This window comes from Mustelus asterias, chromosome 9 (assembly GCF_964213995.1).
Source record: "Mustelus asterias chromosome 9, sMusAst1.hap1.1, whole genome shotgun sequence".
Taxonomy (NCBI): domain Eukaryota; kingdom Metazoa; phylum Chordata; class Chondrichthyes; order Carcharhiniformes; family Triakidae; genus Mustelus; species Mustelus asterias.
The window spans coordinates 8,411,601-8,433,820 of NC_135809.1; the positions used below are offsets into that span (position 1 = coordinate 8,411,601).

The following is a 22,220-nucleotide window of genomic DNA, read 5'->3' on the forward strand; positions in this document are numbered from 1 at the left end:
AAAATTCTGTCAAACTGGAAGGTTTGACGCACAGATATCCTTCTCCAGCTCTCTAACTAGTTCCTGCTGAATACTGGGGAGTGGAATGCAGGGGGTTTTGTTGCATTGTCATTTTGTTGCGGCCTTTTGCGCTCTGTTCAGCCTTCAATGACAAAGCGGCCCATTTATATTGCAAGTCACTAACTGTGGGCTATTCTCTCTTCCCACTGCCTCTATTCTTGTACAGAGAGTGGCTTTCTCTGAGCCAAATCAATTCTGAGCTGTCCTCCATTACTGGTGCAAGGTGTCATCCTCTCATTTAAGTATGAGCAGTCATTCAATGACCCAGCATAGGGCCAATGTACCGGCTGGTTTCTGTGGTCCTCCTTAACAGATTCCCCCCCCCCGCCCCTCCGGGCCCATCAGAGGACCACCCATAACATTCCTCTCAGGTACCATCCACCCACACATTCCCAACCCCGGCCTATGTACCTCCACCACCTATGTACCTCCCCGTGCCAAGCCACCTGTGCATGAGCTATCAAACAGGTGATGCACCATTGTATCATTTACTATCGAGCTCCACTTTCTGGCTTCCTCAAACTTGCTTTGCTTCCATTGGATTATTTTTTCCCAAACGTTTATCCCATACATGTAGCCATTTACCTGTAAGTGACCACTTCCTGTTAATTCCTTTCTGACGTCACTTCCATGTCCTAACCCGTTGCCAAGCTGCCTCCTATAGATTTAAACAGAATTAGTGGGAGTGCTGTTATTATTGCAAATGGCCTGCAGGATTTGGCAGGAACAGGCCCTTAGAAGTAACAATAATTGCAATTGACACCAAACAGCTCGAGCCTGATATGAGAACCTTTGCTGCTGATATAGTGTGCAGTCACCTTCAATTCAAATCAGCAAAGCAATCAAGCGGCAGGAACATTGGAGCAGAATGGGCCAATATTCCCAGGCATTTGAGTAAATGCCAGGGAATCTCATTGAATTCTTACCCTAACAGGAGTACGGCCACTTTGGAGGAAATATTTCTTCACTGGAAGGGTTGTGAATAGTTTGGGATTCTCTAGCGAGCTGTGGCAGCTCAGACATTGAGTTCAGACAGGGGTTGTTGATTTTTGGGCACCTCGAGGATTTGAGGAGGGCAGCAAAATGGAGTTGAGGTCGGAGATCAGCTATGATCTTTGGCACAGCAGGTTCCAGAGGACAAATGAGCCACTCTTCTTTCTTGTGTTCATAAATGGCTCCAATTTATCTCTTAATCAAGTGCCCTCTGGACTAATTCATTGAAGATTAATTAAACCAAAAGACACATGATTCGCAAGGAGAGACATCCGCCTCCTATTTTCTTGCAGCACGGTGGCACAGTGGCTAGCACTGCTGTCTCAGAGTGCTAGGGACCCCGGTTTGATTCCTGGCTTGGGTCACTGTCTGTGTGGAGTTTGCACGTTCTCGCCGTGTCTGCATGGATTTCCTCCGGATGCTCCGGTTTCCTCCCACAGTCCAAAAGATGTGCTGGTTAGGTTCATTGGCCATGCTAAATTCTCCTCAGTGTACCTGAACAGGTGCCAGAGTTTTCACAGTAACTTCATTGCAGTGTTAATGTAAGCCTACTTGTGGCAGTAATAAATAAACTTAGTAAACTAAACTTTGCCTGCACCTGAAGCACCAAAGGCATGAGTGAGGTAACTTAGTCCATGGTCAAGCACCCGTCTCAGAGTGCAGAATTCAATAGGGTTAAAACTCGGGTTAGCCATGTTTCTAGAGGTTTCATCATGTGTTGGCCATGTCATTTCTAAATCTAATATTACACGGTTTTCCTATGTATTAATATTTGAGTCACCAAACGTCAGTAAACTGTGCTTTTTTAAGTGAAAAATATTAGTGCCAGTAGGCATTTTATTTCAAACCAAACAGTATTCTGAATCATTAGCCTTTAGCATAGCTAGAATTTCATTATGCAACTGTCTAATTATTTAATTCAAACCTATTAAAAACATGAATTACAGAAGATTTTACCTACTCGAGAGTGAGGGATGGTATATAGAGGACCCCTGCTTTTACTGATTTATATTAATAATCTAGACCTGGGTGCACACAGCACAATTTCAACTTTTGAAGACGATGCAAAACTTGGAGGTGTTGTGAATTGAGAAGGATAGACTTCAAGAGGATATAGACAGGCTGGGTGGAATGGGTAGACACGTGGAGAGAAGTCTGAAGTGATATGTTTTGATTGAAGAATGAGGAGAGGAGCAGAAAATAACGGGTAAAATTCTAAAGGAAATGCAGAAGCAGAGGGACTGAGTGCATATGTGCATAAATCATTCAAGATACACAGAGTACAAAAACAAGTAAGTTATGAACCTTCATAAAACACTTATTTAGCCTCAACAGGAAGGATGTGAAGGTTTTAGAAAGGGTTCAGAAAAGATTTACGAGAATGGTTCCAAGGATGAGAGACTTCAGTTATGTGGACAGATTGGAGAAGCTGGGGCTGTCCCTGGGAGAAGAGAAGGTTGAAAGGGGTTTTGTTAGACGTGTTCAAAATCACGAGGAGTCTGGATAGTGGAAATGGGGAGAAACTGTTCATGTCAGCAGAAGGCTGAGAATCCGAAGGTGATTAACAAAAGAAGCAGAGGCGACATGAGGAAAAACCTCTTTATGCAACAAATGGTTTGTATCTGACATGCACTGCCTGAGCGTGTGGTGGAGACAGATTCAGTTGCGGTTTTCAAAAGGGAACTGGATAATTATCTGGAGAAAATAAATTACATGGCTACAGGGAAAAGGTTGAGGAGTGGAATATAGTGTTCAATTCTGGTCGCCACACTACCAGAAGGATGTGGAGGCTTTGGAGAGGGTAGAGAAAAGATTTACCAGGATGTTGCCTGGTATGGAGGGCATTAGCTATGAGGAGAGGTTGGAGAAACTTGGTTTGTTCTCACTGGAGCGACGGAGGTTGAGGGGAGACCTGATGGAAGTCTACAAGATTATGAGAGGCATGGACAGAGCTGATAGTCAGAAGCTTTTTCCCAGGGTGGAAGAGTCAATTACTAGGGGGCACAGATTTAAGGTGCGAGGGGCAAGGTTCTTTGGTCTTTGTTCTTTGAGTGGGACTAGCTGAGTTGCTGTTGCAGAGAATTGACGCAGCGATAATGTGCTGAATGGCCCCCTTCTGTGCTGTAAGCATTCTATGATTCTAGTATACGTTGTAACAGTTATTGTTCCCCAAAAGTATTTCAACAGCTGTGGAGCGCTTTGAGACGTCTCATAAAAGGCATTATTATAAATACAAGTCTTTCTTTTTAAGAGAAATGAGCTCCAACAGAATAAAAGCCATGGGAAGCACTGGAGGTAACCTCCGGCAGGATACAGTCTAAAAACAACAACTTCATGTCTGTCATTTACTCTCAGCACCAAGGTACCTGTAATAAAATTCAGATGGGGCTACACTAACTGGTTTCCTCTGTGGCTCCATAAAGATTATACCAGCAAAGTTCTAAAAAACTGTTTATAGGTATTGGGTAGAAGGTCATTAGTCAGTATTTTATTCTGTTGCACTAATCTAGGCTTTGCTGGAATTAGAGGTTCAGCTTCATTAAGGCCAAAAGAATGATCCAAAATTCCTTTAGCCAACATTATATTTATAAACCGTTCTTTTTTAAAATTGTACATTTGGGGCCAGAGGCAGATTTCACAGTGAATCGTAAACACGTTCCATTAACTGACATTAATGATGTCAGTGTAAATAGCAAATGGAGAAAAATGTTGCCCCCATATAATCCTTTTATATTCGTTCACAGAGTAAGTTCCTTATCTCAGCCAGCTACAGGGCCAGGTTGAGCAAAGGTGAGGTACAACCCCAGAGAGAGGGAGGGAGGGAGAATCAGAGAACGTGTGAACTCAAAGCTCCTTATAACACGTTGATCAAACTGGGGTCAAAAAATGCCTGGGAATGGCTTGCTTGGTCATGTTGTGTCAGGAATGGTGCCAAAGACACTCAGGATACTAAATGAGGTTGAATGATCAATTCTATTTGAGGTGAGTGATCAGTATATCAAATTAGCAGCAAACAATTGTGCACAATAATCAGCCTAGAAGAGACTATTATCCATAAACAGCTGATGAATGTGTGAGGGAGAAATGTTAGCCAGGACACAAGGTGTCCTTGTGTTCTTTAAACATCACCCAGGGATGTCCTCTTTAGAGAGAGCAGAGAGGGCCTCAGCGAAGAGACGATGCTCCCACAATACCCTACAGTTATGATAAATCCACCTTCTTCCGTCAGGAAAAGGATACAAAAGTCTGAGGTCACATACCATGCGACTCAAGAACAGCTTCTTCCCTGCTGCCATCAGCGTTTTGAATGGATCTACCTTGCATTAAGTTGATCTTTCTCTGCACGCTAGCTTTAACTGTAACAGTACATTCTGCACTCTCTCCTTTCCTTCTCTATTACCGGTATAATTTGTGTATAACGCACAAGAAACAATACTTTTCACTGTATATTAATACATGTAAAAATAATAAATGAAATCAAATCAAATAAATCGACCATGTGCATGATCTTTTGGCTTAACATAAGAACATAAGATCAGAGCAGGAGTAGACCATTCGGACCATCGAGCCTGCTCCATCATTCAGTGAGATCATGACTGATCTGATTGTGGCCTCAGCTCCTCTTTCCTGTCTGCCCCATAACCCTTGACTCTTGTCGATCAAGAATCTATCTAACTCAGCCTTGAATAAATTCAATGATCCTGTCCCTGCTGCTCTCTGGGGAAGAGAATTCCAAGGATTAATGACCCTGCGCTGCTGTTTGCATTCAGCAATGATGGAAAATTAGCCTCTGCATTCCAAATTCGATCAGAGATTCTCCACTTCATGGATGGCCCCTCGCAGGTGGAGATAACACAATAGCAGCTGTTTGCTCGCTGGAGGTAAGACATATCTGTGTGCCATTTTGGTCTCCATGGGCACGTTCTTCCGGCTCTTCATGCCAGTGAGATCGTCTGGTCCCACCGATAAGCACCCCCGCTGTGGGTTTCCCGGCGGTGTGGGGTGCAGTCAATGGGAAATCCCATTGACAATGGCGGGACTAGAAGATACCACCACCAACCAATGGCGCGAAAAATGCTGCGTTGAGGCCAGAGAATCCCAGCACATATTTAAGGATGAATGTAAATGCATTAGAGGCGGTTCAGAGGAGGTTTATTAGATTGATACCTGACATGAGTGACTTGTTTTCAAGGGATGTTTCCACTGGAGTTTATAGGAGTAAAGGGTGACTTGATTGAAGTATATAAGATCTTAAACAGTATTGACAAGGTGGATGTGGAAAAGATGTTTCCTCTTGTGGGTGAGTCCAGAACTAGGGGACACTACTTTAAAATTAGGGTCTGTCCTTTACAGACAGGGATGAGGAGATATTTTTTCTCTCAGAGGGTTGTACGACTTTGGAGCACTCTGCTCAGAGGTGGTGACGATAATGTCATTGAATATTTTAAAGGTAGTAGTAGGTAGATTCTTGTCAGGCAAGGGACCACAGGTAATCAGGTAGATGGGAATGTGGAATTCAAAACACAAAGAGATCAGCCATAATCTTTTTGAATCGAGGAGCCAAATGGCCGACTTCTGCTTTTAATTGGCATGTTTGTAACTCAGAAGTAGAATCTTGTGATAAGGAAGAGGTAACATGCATTTCTTCATATCTTCTCCTGAACCCAATCAGGTAATTACAGGCAGCTAGGAGCAGTGGACACATTTTTTTTAGAATTGCTCATATTTGGGCGGCATACACACCATGGCGCCATTCAGCCCATCTGGTTCATGTTGGTGTTTATCCTCCACAGATGCCCTCTTCCACTGCTCTTCGTCTAACTCAATCTTCTTCTCCCTCTAATCCTTTCTCTCTCCTGTGTATATCTAGCTTCATCTTAAATGCATCCAACCATAACTACTCCATGAGGTAGCAGGTTTCTCATTCTGACCACTCTCTGGGTAAACATGTTTCTCCTGAATTCTCTTATCAGGTTTATTAGTGACTATCCTATATTTATGTGCCTTAATTTTAGAATGCCCACATGTGGGAACATTTGCTCCACATTTACCCATTCATAATTTGAAAGATGTGGAAAAAATGACACCAGCCTGTTCAGTCTTGCCTGATACATCTCAGATCTGCTATCATCTGTGAAAGTCTTTTGTTGCACCTTCTGGAGTGCCTCTGTGTCCTTTTTGTAACATTGAGATCATGACTGTGCGCAGGGTTCTGTGCGACCTAACTAAAGTCCGATACAAGTTCAGAAGTTAATATGCATCGCCGTGAGGTATGAACCCAATTTAGAAAATTAATATGGGTGGAACAGCATGGTTATAATTTAGTGGACACCCAGGCATTGATCCTTAAGGTGGCGGTGCTATTTTTGTATAAGTTATATACAAGCCAGATGAAATGATATGTTGACAGACACAGAGTTAACATTTCAGAATGATGACCTTCTGAAAGCCCATGAACTCTCTCTCCACTGGTGCTTGTTGATCTGCTGAGTGTTTCCGACATTTTCAGTTTCTTTTTCAGATTCCCAGCATCCATGGTATTTTGTGTTTTGTGGCGTTCATGCTGATTTTCGTGGCTTTCCTTTCTTTTCCAGGCATTGATCCTGGTCAACAACAAAATCGGCACCGTTCATCCCAAAGCCTTTGCGCCCCTGGTGAAGTTGCAGAGACTTTACTTGTCCAAGAACCTGCTGAAGGAAATCCCAGCAAACATGCCTTCCTCCCTCCAGGAGCTTCGCATCCATGAGAACGAAATCACCAAAGTGAAGAAGAACGCGTTTGACAATCTGTCGCAGGTGTACGCCTTAGGTATAACTCACTGACACCGTGCTGACTGAGATCAGACAGGGTACAAAGCTAATCCAGGCCATCTTCCCTCTCCTTTCATTGACACTGAGTTTATTCTCTTCAGTTGGCACCAGTGGTTAAAAGGTTGGGGGGGTGTGGAGAGTTAATTTTACTGTACTGTTAGAGAGAGAGTTCCAGATTTTGATCCAGCGACAGTGGAGGAATGGTAATATAGTTTAAGTCAGGATGGTGCCTGACTTGAAGGGGAACTTGCAGGTGGTGGTGTTCCCTTGTGTTTGCTAACCTGGCCTTTCTAGGTGGTTTTGATCATGGGCTTGGAAGCTGTTGTTGAAGGAGCCTGGGCAAGTTGCTGCAGTGCATCTTGTAGATGGTACACACTGCGTCAGTGGTGAAGGGAGTGAGTGTTGAAGATGGTGAATGGGGAGCCAATCTTGAATGGAATTCTTGAATGTTGTTGGAACTGCACTCACCTGAGGTGAGGTAAGATATATTGATTCTAACTTTTCTTTTCAATTCTTTCACCTCCAACTTCAACAGAAATGGGCAGCAACCCCCTGAAAAATGCGGGTATTGACAGTGGAGCTTTTCATGGACTGAAAAAGCTTTCTTTCATTCGACTATCAGATGCAGCCCTCACCGCTGTTCCGAAAGGTAATGAACGTTTGAAGCAATTGGAGCAATTCATCTTGGCAAAGGAGCCGTGAGCTTGGTGAGATCTGTGCGTCTAGCCAGAACTGTACTGAGCGTGTGGTGCCATTCTCCTTAAATGTGTCTGTTATCTATTAATTTCTTACTAATTTGCCAACACACTTATTAACTCATGACCACGAGTGAAGCTTGGATTGTTCTCCATTAAATCAGAGAAAAGCAGAGAAGGCTAGTGGGAGGTTTAATCGAGGTGTTCAAAATGAAGAGGGGCTTTGATAGAGTAAATAAGGAGAAACTATTTCCAGGCAGGAGGCTCAGTAACCAGAGGGACACAGACCGAAGACAATTGGCGAAAGAGCTAAAGAGGAAGAGATTTTTTTTTATACAGCAGCTTGCTGTGATCTGAAAGGTAGACGCAGAATCGAAGATAACTTTCAAAAGGAAGTTAGACAGATACCTTTTTAAAGAAACAGTTGCAGGGCGAGGAAAGAACAGGGAAGTGGCAATAAAAGATAGTTCCTTCATTAAACTGTCTGGGACATGATGGGCCGAAACGTCTTCTTTGGTGCTGTTTGATCTTGGTTTGTTTACAATTGTGAAATTCTGTCTCATAATGAAGGTAGCTAATAGTAAATAAAATTATCCCAGCTGATATTTGTGGATAGATAATGAATATATATTCTGGTCCATTTGTCAATCTGATATTTTTAAGTGGCTGCACATTTGACATGGTTAACATCTCAACAGAAATGATGGGCACATAGCTGACCGGTGAACAGCTTTTTTAAGTGCTGGCTTTGACAACAACCGTTTCTAGCCTTGCATTCGTCAGGTTCGTGTCGGTGCAGATTTAGTGGCGTAACTTCCAATTTCACAATCCCGATGGGAAAATGAGCCCATCAAATATAGTGGGATTGGACTGTGCGTGTTTCCCTCACCATTTAAATGAATGGTTGGAAGTTGCATGCTTGTGTGGATCTGAGTTTCTGATACCTGTTTCCTGGTGACCTGTTAGCAGTGAACAACCCTTTCGGTCCAGGTTGATGCCAGAGCAAGCAATAGATTTGCTTCATAGATATTACTTTCAGATTGGAGATAATCTTGTTCCCAGGCCTTAGAATTTCCTTTGCATTCATGCTCAGAAATAAGCTTGATGCAAACAATTTGCAAAGTTTAAAGTTGGTTGAGGTCTGGTTTACGATTTTTAAAATATTTCTTACTTCATGGGATGTGAGCATCACTGGCAAGGCCAGAATTTGTTACCCAATCCCTAATTGCCCCTTGAACTGAGTGTATCGCTCAGCCGTTTCAGAGGACAGTTAAGAGTCAACCACATTGTTGTGGGTCTGGAGTCACATGTAGGCCAGACCGGGCTAGGACGGCAGATTTCCTGGGAGTGTCTTGCCCTCCCATGGCTAGTCTCTGTTACACTGGATGATTTTTGACTGTCAATTGCTCAGCCTTCAATCCTCTCCCCCCATATCTGAAATATTTTTATATCTAATAAAATGAAGGTAACACAATTTATTTAATGCCCCATGATTTTTTTTTCCTGCCTGTTACTCACGGCAGCATTTTGGAGATTAATTTTCTATTCCTGGACACTTTGGGCCGTAGTAAGAAGTCTCACAACACCAGGTTAAAGTCCAACAGGTTTATTTAATAGCACAAGCTTTCAGAACAGTGCCCCTTCATCAGGTGCTCCGAAAGCTTGTGCTATCAAATAAACCTGTTGGACTTTAACCTGGTGTTGTGAGCCTTCTTACTGTGCTCACCCCAGTCCAACGCCGGCATCTCCACACTTTGGGCCAGTCTAAAAGTATTGCTGACCCTGAGAGGAATCATAGAATCCTACAGTGCAGAAGGAGGCCATTCAGCCCATCGAGTCTGCACTGACCACAACCTCACCCAGGCCCTATCCCCACAGCTCCATGCATTTACCCTAGCTAGTCCCCCTAACACTAAGGGGCAATTTAGCATGGCCAATCCACCTAAATCCACATCTTTCGGACTGGGGGAGGAAACCGGAGCACCTGGAGGAAACCCACGCAGACACGAGGAGAACGTGCAAACTCCACACAGACAATGACCCAAGCAGGGAATTGAATGTGGGTCCCTGGCGCTGTGAGGCAGCAGTGCTAACCACTGTGCCATCGTGCCACCCATGAAGAGTGCAGAGGAGCATTTAACTGCGGGAACCTCATCAACTGATCATTCCATTCTCACAGAGTAATTACTAACCAATGTGCAACATCTTTCTCAGTTCATGTTTCCTGATCTAACCACCACTCAGCTGCAGGATTTAACCAACAGACCTAATCCTTAAATAGCAGCATTCCCAGCTTGTAATGCATTTAATTCAAGGTTCCGTTCTTCACTTACGTGGAACACCTCCCTCAATATCTCTTTCCCTGCTTTGGGATTTCTCTGGTCCCTGTTTAAAAATGTTTAAAGTTTTTGTATTAGTCACAAGTAAGGCTTACATTAACACTGCAATGAAGTTACTGTGAAATTCCCCGAGTCACCCAGAGTCCGGCGCCTGTTCGGGTCAATGCACCAAACCAGCACATCTTTCAGACTGTGGGAGGAAACCGGAGCACCCAGAGGAAACCCACACAGACACGGGAGAACATACAAACTCCACACAGTGAGTGACCCAAGCCGGGAATCGAACCCTGGTCCCTGGCGCTGTGAGGCAGCAGTGCTAACCACTGTGCTACTGTGCCACCCACATTCAGGGATATCCTGTGAGTCTATTTTAAATTCTATTTAAATTTTAACTTTGCAGGCCTGGCTTTGACCATGCTACATTTCAGCAGCTCTCGCTCAGTGTTGATGGGTGCTCTTTCACCCTTTCGGGCCTCTGGGTCTTCCCCAGGTTTCTGCTGTTTGGGGTGTTGGCCTCTTTTCTTTTGCCGGCTAACACCTGCCAGATGGCCAAATTGTTCCGATTCCTGCTGCTGGTGGTTCAGGGACAATGCCTACTGTGACTGGGCTTGAAACAAGGTCACACTCTCGCTGGAACTGATGAAGGGGGGCAAACACAGATTCTCCTCCCATTCCACTAATCAGGAATTTAGCCTTTAGAGAGGAATTGGATGGGCGGGGGGGGGGGGGGAGTTGTGGGGCAGATTTAAGTTTCCCTCCAACATTATGGGCTGGCTGTCTCTTGTGTCCTGAGGCAGTACAATGGACTTGCTGACATTGTAGAATGGGTAGAGGGACACTGTTCCTAAAAGGACAAAACTCTGGAAATTCTCTGAGGGTTTGTTCAGCTCAGACTGCCATACCTCTAAAAAGAAGTCTCAGTAGCGAAAGGCTCTGCTGCACTAGCCTTTGGGGCACCCTTCAGGGGTCTACTCATGTGGAACCTTATTAGATCAACAGGCTTCCCTTACAATCCCCAGCCTTAGGTCCGGAATGGCCTATTTTATTGCAGTGGGAACTAGCTTCTATGTGTTCTCCTTTTGGGTTGCAGGAATGCTTTCCTCACCCTCCTTCATGTTTTCCTTTCTAGTTGGGGGCCTTTCCTGTCTAGATCACCCTGTTTACCTTTCTAATGTTCATGGGAATGGTTTGAAAAGAGTCTGCCTGAGTTTCGAGGCCGATGGGTGAGATCGTATCCCTGGCTGTGAGGAGACTCTGCTCCTCCGAGTGCACTTGCAGGTTGGAGTGTAGACAGCATTTGAATTCCTGCAACGTTATCATCTCACACAGCCCCTCACAGCTGTGTGGGATTCTTGGGGATCTTACCCATCAGTCGAGTGTGATTTGCTTCAGACGTTCAAACTCAATGTAGGTTTGTGTGGATTTCTTCGAGTGTTCCGGAATTGCTGATGTACTTCCAGGACTAACTCATCGACACTTAGGATGGCAGGCCTTAGTCTGCTCGTAACTCATGGACACATCAGGAAGCAGCATGGGGAAGACCTCTTGGCTGTCCCTGACAGTTGTCCTTGAACTAAAATTGTCCAGAAATCATTTTAATTGTCCTGCTACTTTCTCAATGACTCCACATCACTCTCTTTGGATTTGTGAATGAATCTAGCCTGAGAGCCTCAGAGAGTGGTCCAAGATTAGAGAGATAAAGGTGTGCTCCAGGGTAGAGAGAGACTTCCCCTTGTAACTTCCAGCTGACTGCTCTCTCTCTCTCTCTCACTTTAAGCTGCTAGCTCCATTTCCAATTGTCAAAGCTGGAATTCTTCTCTCTTTCATTTCTCCTTCTATTTCTTTCTCTCTTTCCATCGAATCCCTACAGTGCAGAAGGAGGCCATTTAGCCCGAGCCTGTACCGACTCTCCGAAAGAGCATCTTACCCAGGCCCAGCTCCCAGCCTATCCCCATAACCCTGTGCATTCTTCAAAGTAAGAGTTTTAACAACACCAGGTTAAAGTCCAACAGGTTTATTTGCTTTAACCTGGTGTTGTTAAAACTCTTACTGTGTTCACCCCAGTCCAACGCCGGCATCTCCACATCATTCTTCAAAGACCATAGAGAAAATAATTATTGCTTCATGTGTGTCTAGAGTCAAAGTCCAATGAGGCATTCCTTCACAAAGATCAGCAGGTAGAAAAACAATGCTGTATATTCACTTTTCCATTAGGATTGACTTCACACAATGAGATAGGCACACAGTGATAGCTAAACTAGGATTGTTTTCACTGGAAAAGGGGAGGCTGAGGCAAAACCTGATAGAGGTCTACAAAATTATAAGCAGCATAGACAGGATGGATAGTCAGAGGCTTTTTCCCAGGGTGAAAGTGTCAATTACAAGGGGGCACAGATTCAAGGTGAGAGGGGGAAAGTTTAAGGGAGATGTGGGGGGGACGTTTTTCATGCAGAGAGTGGTGAGTGCCTGGAACGCACCATGGTTGCCAGAGGAGGTGATGGAAGCAGGCACATTAGCAATGTTTAAGAGGCATCTGGATGGGTACATGAATAGGGAGGGAATAGATGGATATGGACTGAGTAAGGGCAGAATGTTTTTTTAGTTTAGTTAGGGCATCATGATTGGCAGAGGCTTGGAGGGCCGATGGGCCTGTTCCTGTGCTGTACTTTTCTTTATTCTTTGTAACATCACTGAAAAGCAGGTCGATTGATGTATTTACCTACATTACAGGTGAAGTGACAACGTTGCAAAAATATTTCAATGGCTGTAAAGCACTTTGGGAACCCAGAGATCACGAATATATAAATGACCTTTTCTTTGAATGATTTGTTGATGCATTGGTTTTGTTCTTGGGATTTGAGCAGTGCTCACAAGGCTAGCATTTATTGCCCACTCCTAACTGCCCTCAAAGGGGTAACTGTGAGCTACCTATAACTGAGTGGCTTGCTGTATCATCTCAGAGGCCACCGCAATGCTGTGGATCTGAAGTCATGCATAGGCCAGACTGGGTACAGATGGCAGATTGCTTCTGCTGAAGAACATTGGGAAACCAGATGGGTTTTTGCGACAATCAGTAGTTCCACAGCAACTGCTGTTTGAAACTCACATCACTAGCCCAACACCGTAACCATGATGCTATTGCTGCCCACCCAAAGACCCACTGATGTTCAGAATTTTTTAAAAATTGTTTAATGGGATGTGGGCATCACTAATTAAGAGTCACATGTAGGCCAGACCGCGTTAGGAAGCCAGATTTCCTTCATTATTATTTTTATTTACTAGTGTCACAAGTAGGCATACATCAACACCGTAATGAAGTTACTGTGAAAATCCCCGAGTCGCCACACTCTGGCGCCTATTCGGGTACACTGAGGGAGAATTTAGCGTGGCCAATGCACCTAACCAGCAAGTTTTGCAGACTGTGGGAGAAAACCGGAGCACCCGGAGGAAGTTCAAGCAGACACAGGAGAACGTGCAAACTCCACACAGTGACCCAAGCTGGGAATCGAACCTAGGTCCCTGGTGCTGTGAGGCAGCAGTACTAGCCACTGTGCCACCATGCCGCCCAGTGAACTAGATGGATTTTTACAACAATCAATTGGCCGTCATTAGACTTTCAATTCCAGACTTTTATTGAATTCAGATTTCACTATTTGCTGTGGTAGGATTCGAACCTGGGTCCCCAGAGCCTGGGTTTCTGGATTACTAGCCCAGTGACAATATCACTGCACCACCAGCTCAAAGTGCTTTCAATTGATAATGACATTCCTTAAATGTATAGGGGATGATTTGACAAACCCAATAATTCCTGGAAGGGAGGGAGCACCTCATGGGGACCCATAGGTTGCTTTCCAATGAATATTGGAGTTGGGTTTCCAAGGGTAAATGCCGCTTCTTATTGGAGTGCAGGAGAATAGAACCTACTCCTTGTCTTATTTGAAGGTGATGGAATATTTATCAACAAGCCTTTAGTCTCAGTGATTTATGGTAACTCACACATAGCTCTTTTTGACTAATTTCTTTCCCCTCCCCCGACCTCCTAAACCAGGTCTCCCGAGTTCTTTGTCTGAAATTCATCTTGATGGCAACAAAATCACTCGTGTGAAAGCTGATTCGCTGAAGGGTCTTCAAAACTTGGCCAGGTAAATGGAGCTTGTGGTCTGACAGTCTCCCTGTCTGTCTGATCTCTTCCAATCCCATCAGTCCTCCCACATACAGTTATAGAGTCATAGAGGTCTACAGCACAGAAAAAGCCCTTCAGCCCATCGCATCTGTGCTGGTCAAAGACAAACCACCTAACTATTCCAATTCCATTTTCCAGGACTTGGCCCATAGCCTTTTGTGCTTTGGCATCGCACGTGTACATCTAAATACTTTTGCATTCCTCCAATTCTGGCAACTTGTGCATCTCTGATTTCACTCACACCACCATTGGCGGCTGTGCCTCCAGCTGCTTAGACCCTGAATTGTGACCTCTATAGTTCCCTTTCTTCCTTTCGACACTCTGTAAAACCTACTTTTTGATCATTGGCCCTAATGTCTCCTTTTTGTGGCTCGGGAACACATTTTGTTAAATAACACTCCTGTGAAGCACCTTGGAACATTTCACTAATTAACAGTGCATATAATAGACTATATGGTTCAATCCTTAACGCCACCATTCACAATCTGTTTGTTTTGTGTCCATGAATTTTTGTCCATCTCTTCTTAGCTCCAATCTAAAAGTTAAAGTTTATTTATTAGTCACAAGTAAGGCTTACATTAACACTGCAATGAAATTCCCCTAGTCGCCACATTCCGGCACCTGTTTTTGTCAATGCACCTAACGAGCACGTCTTTCAGACTGTGGGAGGAAACCGGAGCACCCGGAGGAAACCCATGCAGACACGGGGAGAACATGCAAACTCCACACATACAGTGACCCAAGTCGGGAATCAAACACAGGTTCCTGGAGCTGTGAGGCAGCTGTGCTAACCACTGTGCCACCGTGCCACCTCTCCCTGATCTTCTATTTTGCCTCACATTCTCCACCCCCCTCTCCCATTATATAATTCAAAATGGTCTGGTTGGATTGCTCTACAGGTACCCACTCAATGGACTGAATGGACTATTCTGTGCCATACCGTCTGTATGATTCAAGGTCAGCTAGCTTCTGTGGGCAGAGTTAATCTTTCAAATTGATAGCTTTCAGGTTGGCACAAAACCTAAGAACATAAGAACTAGGAGCAGGAGTAGGCAATTCAGCCCCTCGAGCCTGCTCCACCATTCACTGTGATTATAGCGGATCTCACCTTGGACTCAACTCCATTTACCTGCCCGTCCTCCATAACCTTTCAACCCATTGATAATTACAAATCTATCTATCCTCTCCTTAAATTTACTGAATGGCCCGGCATCCACCGCACTCTGGGATAGTGAATTCCACAGATTCACCACCCTTTGAGAAGTAGTTTCTCCTCATCTCTGTTTTAAATCTGCACGCCCCTTATCCTAAAACTATGACCTCTTTTTCCAGATTGCCTACAAGAGGAGCATTTGCAATCTACTGTCAAATGGGAGGTAACCCGTCATTGGCCGATGGCAGGTCTTCTGGCCCCGCTGTTGACAATGGGTTTTCCCGTTGAAGACACGCCTCAGTGCAGTGAAACCTGTGGCTGGGATGTGCCATTGGTGGGACTCTTTTCAGGTGCTCTTAGCATATTCTGTCCTAATTGGCCGAAATCTTCCATCGTCATTCATGGCTGGAGTTTTCCAGTGTCGCTGAGAGTGAATGGAGGTTTGGCTGGAAAGCAACATTCTCCGATCTCGCTTGCAATGGGCCCAACCATGGCCAAGACTGGAAAACCCTGCCCATTATTACTCAACATCTCCTGTTAGTTATCAACTTGTGAGCTTTCACATCACATGCACTATAGCGTTCTAATTCATTCCCACCATTGCAGGCTTGGCTTGAGTTTCAATGCGATCGTCATTGTGGACAATGGCACTCTGGATCATGTACCATACCTGCGAGAACTTCACATGGACAACAATGCACTCATCAAAGTACCTGCTGGCTTGGGCGACCACCGATACATCCAGGTATGTAGGTGAAAGACAATGCCAAACTGTGATATGTTTACACTAATGATCCTGTGTTTAATCTGTTTGAGGTATCTGGCTATTTTATAAACTGAACATGATGTTTAGGAGGAACATTAAAAGACCATTTTCTTTATTGTTTTCTGATGCATTCTTCATGGCAAGACTCTGATCAAGCAGAATCAACTTGCCAACCAGTCAGCACCCTGGATAAATGGGAGCTCCCTTTGAAGTTTGACATTCTTGCGTCTGTCCTGATGTGTGCAAGATGAATAGCTTTGACTGTCCCTTTTTCTAGCAATACTCATTTTCTTTTTATTCTTGAGATATGAGCATCAATGGCAACTGTTGGGAATTTTTAATGTATTATTTTGTGGGATGTGAGTGTCACAAGAACCATACCATAGAACCATAGAAAATTACAGCTCAGAAACAGGCCCTTTGGCCCTTCTTGTCTGTGCCGAACCATTTTATGCCTAGTCCCACTGACCTGCACTTGGACCATATCCCTCCACACCCCTCTCATCCATGAACCCGTCCAAGTTTTTCTTAAATGTTAAAAGTGACCCCGCATTTACCACTTTATCCGGCAGCTCATTCCACACTCCCACCACTCTCTGCGTGAAGAAGCCCCCCCCTAATATTCCCTTTAAACTTTTCTCCTTTCACCCTTAACCCATGCCCTCTGGTTTTTTTCTCCCCTAGCCTCAGCGGAAAAAGCCTGCTTGCATTCACTCTATCTATACCCATCAAAATCTTATACACCTCTATCAAATCTCCCCTCATTCTTCTACGCTCCAGGGAATAAAGTCCCAACCTATTCAATCTCTCTCTGTAACTCAGCTTCTCAAGTCCCGGCAACATCCTTGTGAACCTTCTCTGCACTCTTTCAATCTTATTTACATCCTTCCTGTAACTAGGTGACCAAAGTAAGTGACTAGTAAGGCTAGCATTGATTGCCCATCCCTAATTACCCTTGAGAAGTTGGTGATGAGCTTCTTGAACCACTGCAGTCCCTGTAGGGGTCTGGACAGAGTAGACAGGAAGAAACAGTTCCTATTGGCAGAGGAGTTGTGAACCAGAGGATAGTTGCTTGGTATTACAGAACTTGAATATTGCTGAAAAGAGAATGTTACTGACGTTTTCACTCATCAGGATAAACACAAGAATGTCAAATTTCAAACAATCACAACAATTTACACCACAGGAGAAAAAGGTGCTGATTGGTTGGCAAGTTGATTCTGACTGGCTGAGGCCATGGAGAAAGCAACTATAGGCTCCCCAAGCTCCTGGGTAATTCAGAAAATGGGCAAGACTTGAAGCACGTTCGTATATACATTCATATGCAGGAATCTGTTCTCTGCAAACAAAAGGAATATGTTCAAGCCTTGCACTGCTTTTGAATGACCCGGGAGCTTGGGAGCCTGAAGCTCCCCATTGTTTTCTCCTCAGCCAGAGTTGACTTGCCAACCAATCAGCAGCCTTTTTCCCCTGTTCGAGAAATTATTGTGATTGGTTAGAATTTGCCATATTTGTGTTTGTCCTGATGAATACAAGACAAGAAGCTTTGACAGCATGGCTGGAATTTTACCAGCACACCCACCCCGATTCCGGGGCGGGCGAGGCTCGGAGAACGGCATTCTCCATTGGCCTCAGGCAGGATCGTACGAAACTTGGGGGGACATGCTGGTAAAATTCCACCCCATGTCTCTATTTCCAGCAATAACCAGAGGAAACCCCATTTTAAGGTGTTTGCCAAAAAACACCAATGACAGCATGAGGCAAAACATTTCAATGCTGTGAGTGCTTGGGATCTGAACTGCACTGCCTGAGGGTGGAGAGTGATTCAACCATGGCTTTCAAAGGAAATTTGGAATAGTGCCTGAAGAGAAATAAATTTGCAGGGCTACAGGGAAAAGGCAGGGGAGTGGGACTTGCTCGGGGTTGCTCTTGGAGAGAGCCACCATGGATAGAATGGGCTGAATGTTCTCCTTCTGCCCTGTAACCATTCTATAATGCAATGAGTCAGAAGACTAGGGCTTGACTCCTACTCCAGAAACTTGAGATCACAATCTAGGCCAATGATGGGCAATCTCGGCTAGTGAGTGGGCCGCATGAGTGGCCCTCCTTCATCTCAGTGGACCACAAGATTGAACTCAGGCTTGTTCACTAACCGTGACCCCATGAATAAGATTAAATACATTTAATGCACACTGAATATTTCATAACGAGTATAGAAAATGCTTCATCATTTATATATTAATAGAACTATCAACTTCAAATGGTAAAAACAAAAGAAATGTTTACACTTTGGACACAGTGGGAGCGCACGGCTCTCACAGTCAGTGTTGTGAGCAATCAGCACACACCTCACTTCACTTGTCCTTGCTTTACATCACTTCAGTCATACCGGTAGGAAAAAAAATACTCAGAAGGAAATCAGTGGAAACTGGCAATTCTGCGCCTGGGCAGCGGTGAACAAAATGTCTGGTGGGCCGCACTCGGAACCCTGATGGGCCGGATGTGCCCCCCGGGTCAGAGGTTGCCCATCACTGCTCTAGGCTGACACTCAGTCGCATGCTGCACTGCCGGAGATGCCGCTTTTCAAATGAGACATTAAACTAAGGTCCTGTCTTCCTTCTCAGGTGACATGAAAGATTCCAGAGCACTATTTTGAAGAAGAGTAGGCAAGTTTTCCCTGATGTCTTTGCCAATATTTATCCCTCGGTCAACATCAGAACATAGAACATAGAACATTACAGCGCAGAACAGGCCCTTCGGCCCACGATGTTGCACCGACCAGTTAAAAAAAAACTGTGACCCTCCAACCTAAACCAATTTCTTTTCGTCCATGAACCTATCTACGGATCTCTTAAACGCCCCCAAACTAGGCGCATTTACTACTGATGCTGGCAGGGCATTCCAATCCCTCACCACCCTCTGGGTAAAGAACCTACCCCTGACATCGGTTCTATAACTACCCCCCCTCAATTTAAAGCCATGCCCCCTCGTGCTGGATTTCTCCATCAGAGGAAAAAGGCTATCACTATCCACCCTATCTAAACCTCTAATCATCTTATATGTTTCAATAAGATCCCCTCTTAGCCGCCGCCTTTCCAGCGAAAACAATCCCAAATCCCTCAGCCTCTCCTCATAGGATCTCCCCTCCATACCAGGCAACATCCTAGTAAACCTCCTCTGCACCCTCTCCAAAGCCTCCACATCCTTCCTGTAATGTGGGGACCAGAACTGCACACAGTACTCCAAGTGCGGCCGCACCAGAGTTGTGTACAGTTGCAACATAACGCTACGACTCCTAAATTCAATCCCCCTACCAATAAACGCCAAGACACCATATGCCTTCTTAACAACCTTATCTACTTGATTCCCAACTTTCAGGGATCTATGCACACATACACCTAGATCCCTCTGCTCCTCCACACTATTCAAAGTCCTCCCGTTAGCCCTATACTCAACACATCTGTTATTCCTACCAAAGTGAATTACCTCACACTTCTCCGCATTAAACTCCATCCGCCACCTCTCGGCCCAACTTTGCAACCTGTCTAAGTCTTCCTGCAAACTACGACACCCTTCCTCACTGTCTACCACACCACCGACTTTGGTGTCATCAGCAAATTTGCTAATCCACCCAACTATACCCTCATCCAGATCATTAATAAATATTACAAACAGCAGTGGCCCCAAAACAGATCCCTGAGGTACACCACTTGTAACCGCACTCCATGATGAATATTTACTATCAACCACCACCCTCTGTTTCCTATCCGCTAGCCAATTCCTGATCCAATTTCCTAGATCACCCCCAATCCCATACATCTGCATTTTCTGCAGAAGCCTACCATGGTGAACCTTATCAAACGCCTTACTAAAATCCATATATACCACGTCCACTGCCTTGCCCCCATCCACCTCCTTGGTCACTTTCTCAAAAAACTCAATAAGGTTAGTAAGGCACGACCTACCTGCCACAAAACCATGCTGACTATCACCTATCAATTCATTACTCTCCAAATAACTATAAATCCTATCCCTTATAATTTTTTCCAACATCTTGCCGACAACAGAAGTGAGACTCACCGGTCTATAATTCCCGGGGAAGTCTCTGTTCCCCTTCTTAAACAATGGGACAACATTCGCTAACCTCCAATCTTCTGGTACTATACCAGAGGCCAACGACGACCTGAAGATCAGAGCCAGAGGCTCTGCAATCACTTCTCTTGCCTCCCAGAGAATCCTTGGATAAATCCCATCCGGACCAGGGGATTTATCTATTTTCAGACCCTCCAGAATATCCTGCACATCCTCCTTATCAACTGTAATACTGTCTATTCTACTCCCTTGCAACCCAGTGTCCTCCTCAGCTATATTCATGTCCCCTTGCGTGAACACCGAAGAGAAATATTGGTTCAATGCTTCACCAATCTCCTCCGGTTCCACACATAACTTCCCTCTGCCATCTATAACTGGCCCTAAACTTGCCCTAACCAACCTTCTGTTCTTGACATACCTATAGAACGCCTTAGGATTCTCTTTAACCCTATCCGCCAAAGTCTTCTCATGTCCCCTTTTAGCCCTTCTAAGCTCGCTCTTCAACTCCCTCTTAGCCAATCTAAAGCTTTCTAGTGCACTACCCGAGTGCTCACGTCTCATCCGAACATAAGATACTGAAGATACATTTCCTGTTGCTCTTTGTAGTAGTGAATTGGCTTTCAATAACAGTTTCCTGTAACAGAAATAGGTTCCTCATATTGGCTGTGAAGCACTTGGAGATGGTGCAAGCTGCTATGGAAAGGCAAGTCTTTCATTTTGTTCACTGATGATTGCTGTTCTTGCTGACACTATCGTTTCCTTTCTCCCTGCAGGTGGTTTACCTGCATAACAATCTCATCACGGCCGTGGGTGTCAACGACTTCTGCGGACTCGATTACTACGCAAAGAAGAACCTGTACTCGGGGATAAGCCTCTTCAATAACCCTGTCCCATACTGGGAGATCCAGCCAATAACCTTCCGCTGCGCCACAAACCGAGCGGCCATCCAGCTCGGCAACTTTAAATAAAACCTTCCCAGTCAGTGAGAAGGAAATGTCACACCCAGTGCTGAGTTTCCCCCGTACAGTTTAAAACCAAAAAAAATACAAACACCCCAAGAGCTAGTGGGAAGTGTAACCCTACAGCTGACCAAACAGAAACAGTGCTACTACACTATCTTCATTATTCCTGAATAATTATAGGAACGGGCATATCCACGAGCTTCATTTTCCAACAGTTTCCTTATCCTGTAATATCTGCGGGCGCAAGTACGTTACATGGTCCGACTGGATCCTCTCCCCCCCCCCATCAGCCAGTAATTTATTATCCATCGCTGTGACAACCTGTCAACCACAATCCTTCTCCAGCGCCTGAGGGCGGTTCATTGCTAAATCTCACATTGTCCCTGACCAAATTTGTCAAGAATTCCTTGGAAATGCTTTTTGTCCCATTCGTGTTGAAAGCCTTTGTGTGTGGGGGAAGGGGAAGAGGCGGTTTTGATTGATTGAAATATGTGGCTCTCCCATCCTTTGCAAAGTGTATGTATCATAAGCAGCATGTTGGTGCTCACCTGGTTAAAGTGAGAACCATACAAAATATATCGTATGCTCCAGTCCTGGTTTCCTTGGATTCATTGTTTTTGACGACAGCATTTATGTAGCGTCTCTAATGTAATAAAACATCCCAGGGCGCTTCACAGGAGCATAATAAAACAAAATGTGAAACCAAGACACAAAAGAATCAGATGGCCAAAGCTTGATCAAAGAGGTAGGATTTAAGGAGTTTCTCATCACGGTTCCAGTGGATGTTATAACTGGACGGAAAGATCTCAAAATGGAATCCTGGCTCAAAAGACCATGGCCGGAATTTTCCGGCTGTTCACACTGGCAGGATTCTCTGGTCCCGCTGCAGCGAATCCAGATTTGACTAAGCACCAAATTTTCTGTCCTCGCTTGCAGCGGCAGCACGGCATGAATGGCCGGAAAATTCCAGCCAACAACTTTTATTTTTTTTTAGGAGGAGAGTCACTGGGCCACTAATTAGCTTTAACAAGAAAAAGACATTAATTAACCATGAAATTTTGGTTATGCTATAATACTCCTTTACCCCTCCCTTAGCTTCACAAATATACACAGATTTTAAGGTCAACACGGGTTTCAAAGTATAACTTTGGCAATAACAGTCTCAGT

The 22,220-nt window shown here is 44.6% G+C and overlaps 1 protein-coding gene across 1 annotated transcript in view; it reads left to right on the forward strand.

Annotated features, from left to right (window-relative positions):
• LOC144498469 (decorin-like) overlaps positions 1-21,643 on the forward strand; it is a 66,669-nt gene extending 45,026 nt beyond the window's left edge. The window contains exons 4-8 of the mRNA XM_078219631.1: positions 6,648-6,861; positions 7,399-7,512; positions 13,946-14,039; positions 15,840-15,978; positions 20,865-21,643. Coding sequence (XP_078075757.1) covers positions 6,648-6,861; positions 7,399-7,512; positions 13,946-14,039; positions 15,840-15,978; positions 20,865-21,059 — 756 coding nt within the window. The 3' untranslated portion in view covers positions 21,060-21,643. The remainder of the gene's footprint in view (positions 1-6,647; positions 6,862-7,398; positions 7,513-13,945; positions 14,040-15,839; positions 15,979-20,864) is intronic.
• The last annotated feature ends 577 nt before the right edge of the window (positions 21,644-22,220 follow it).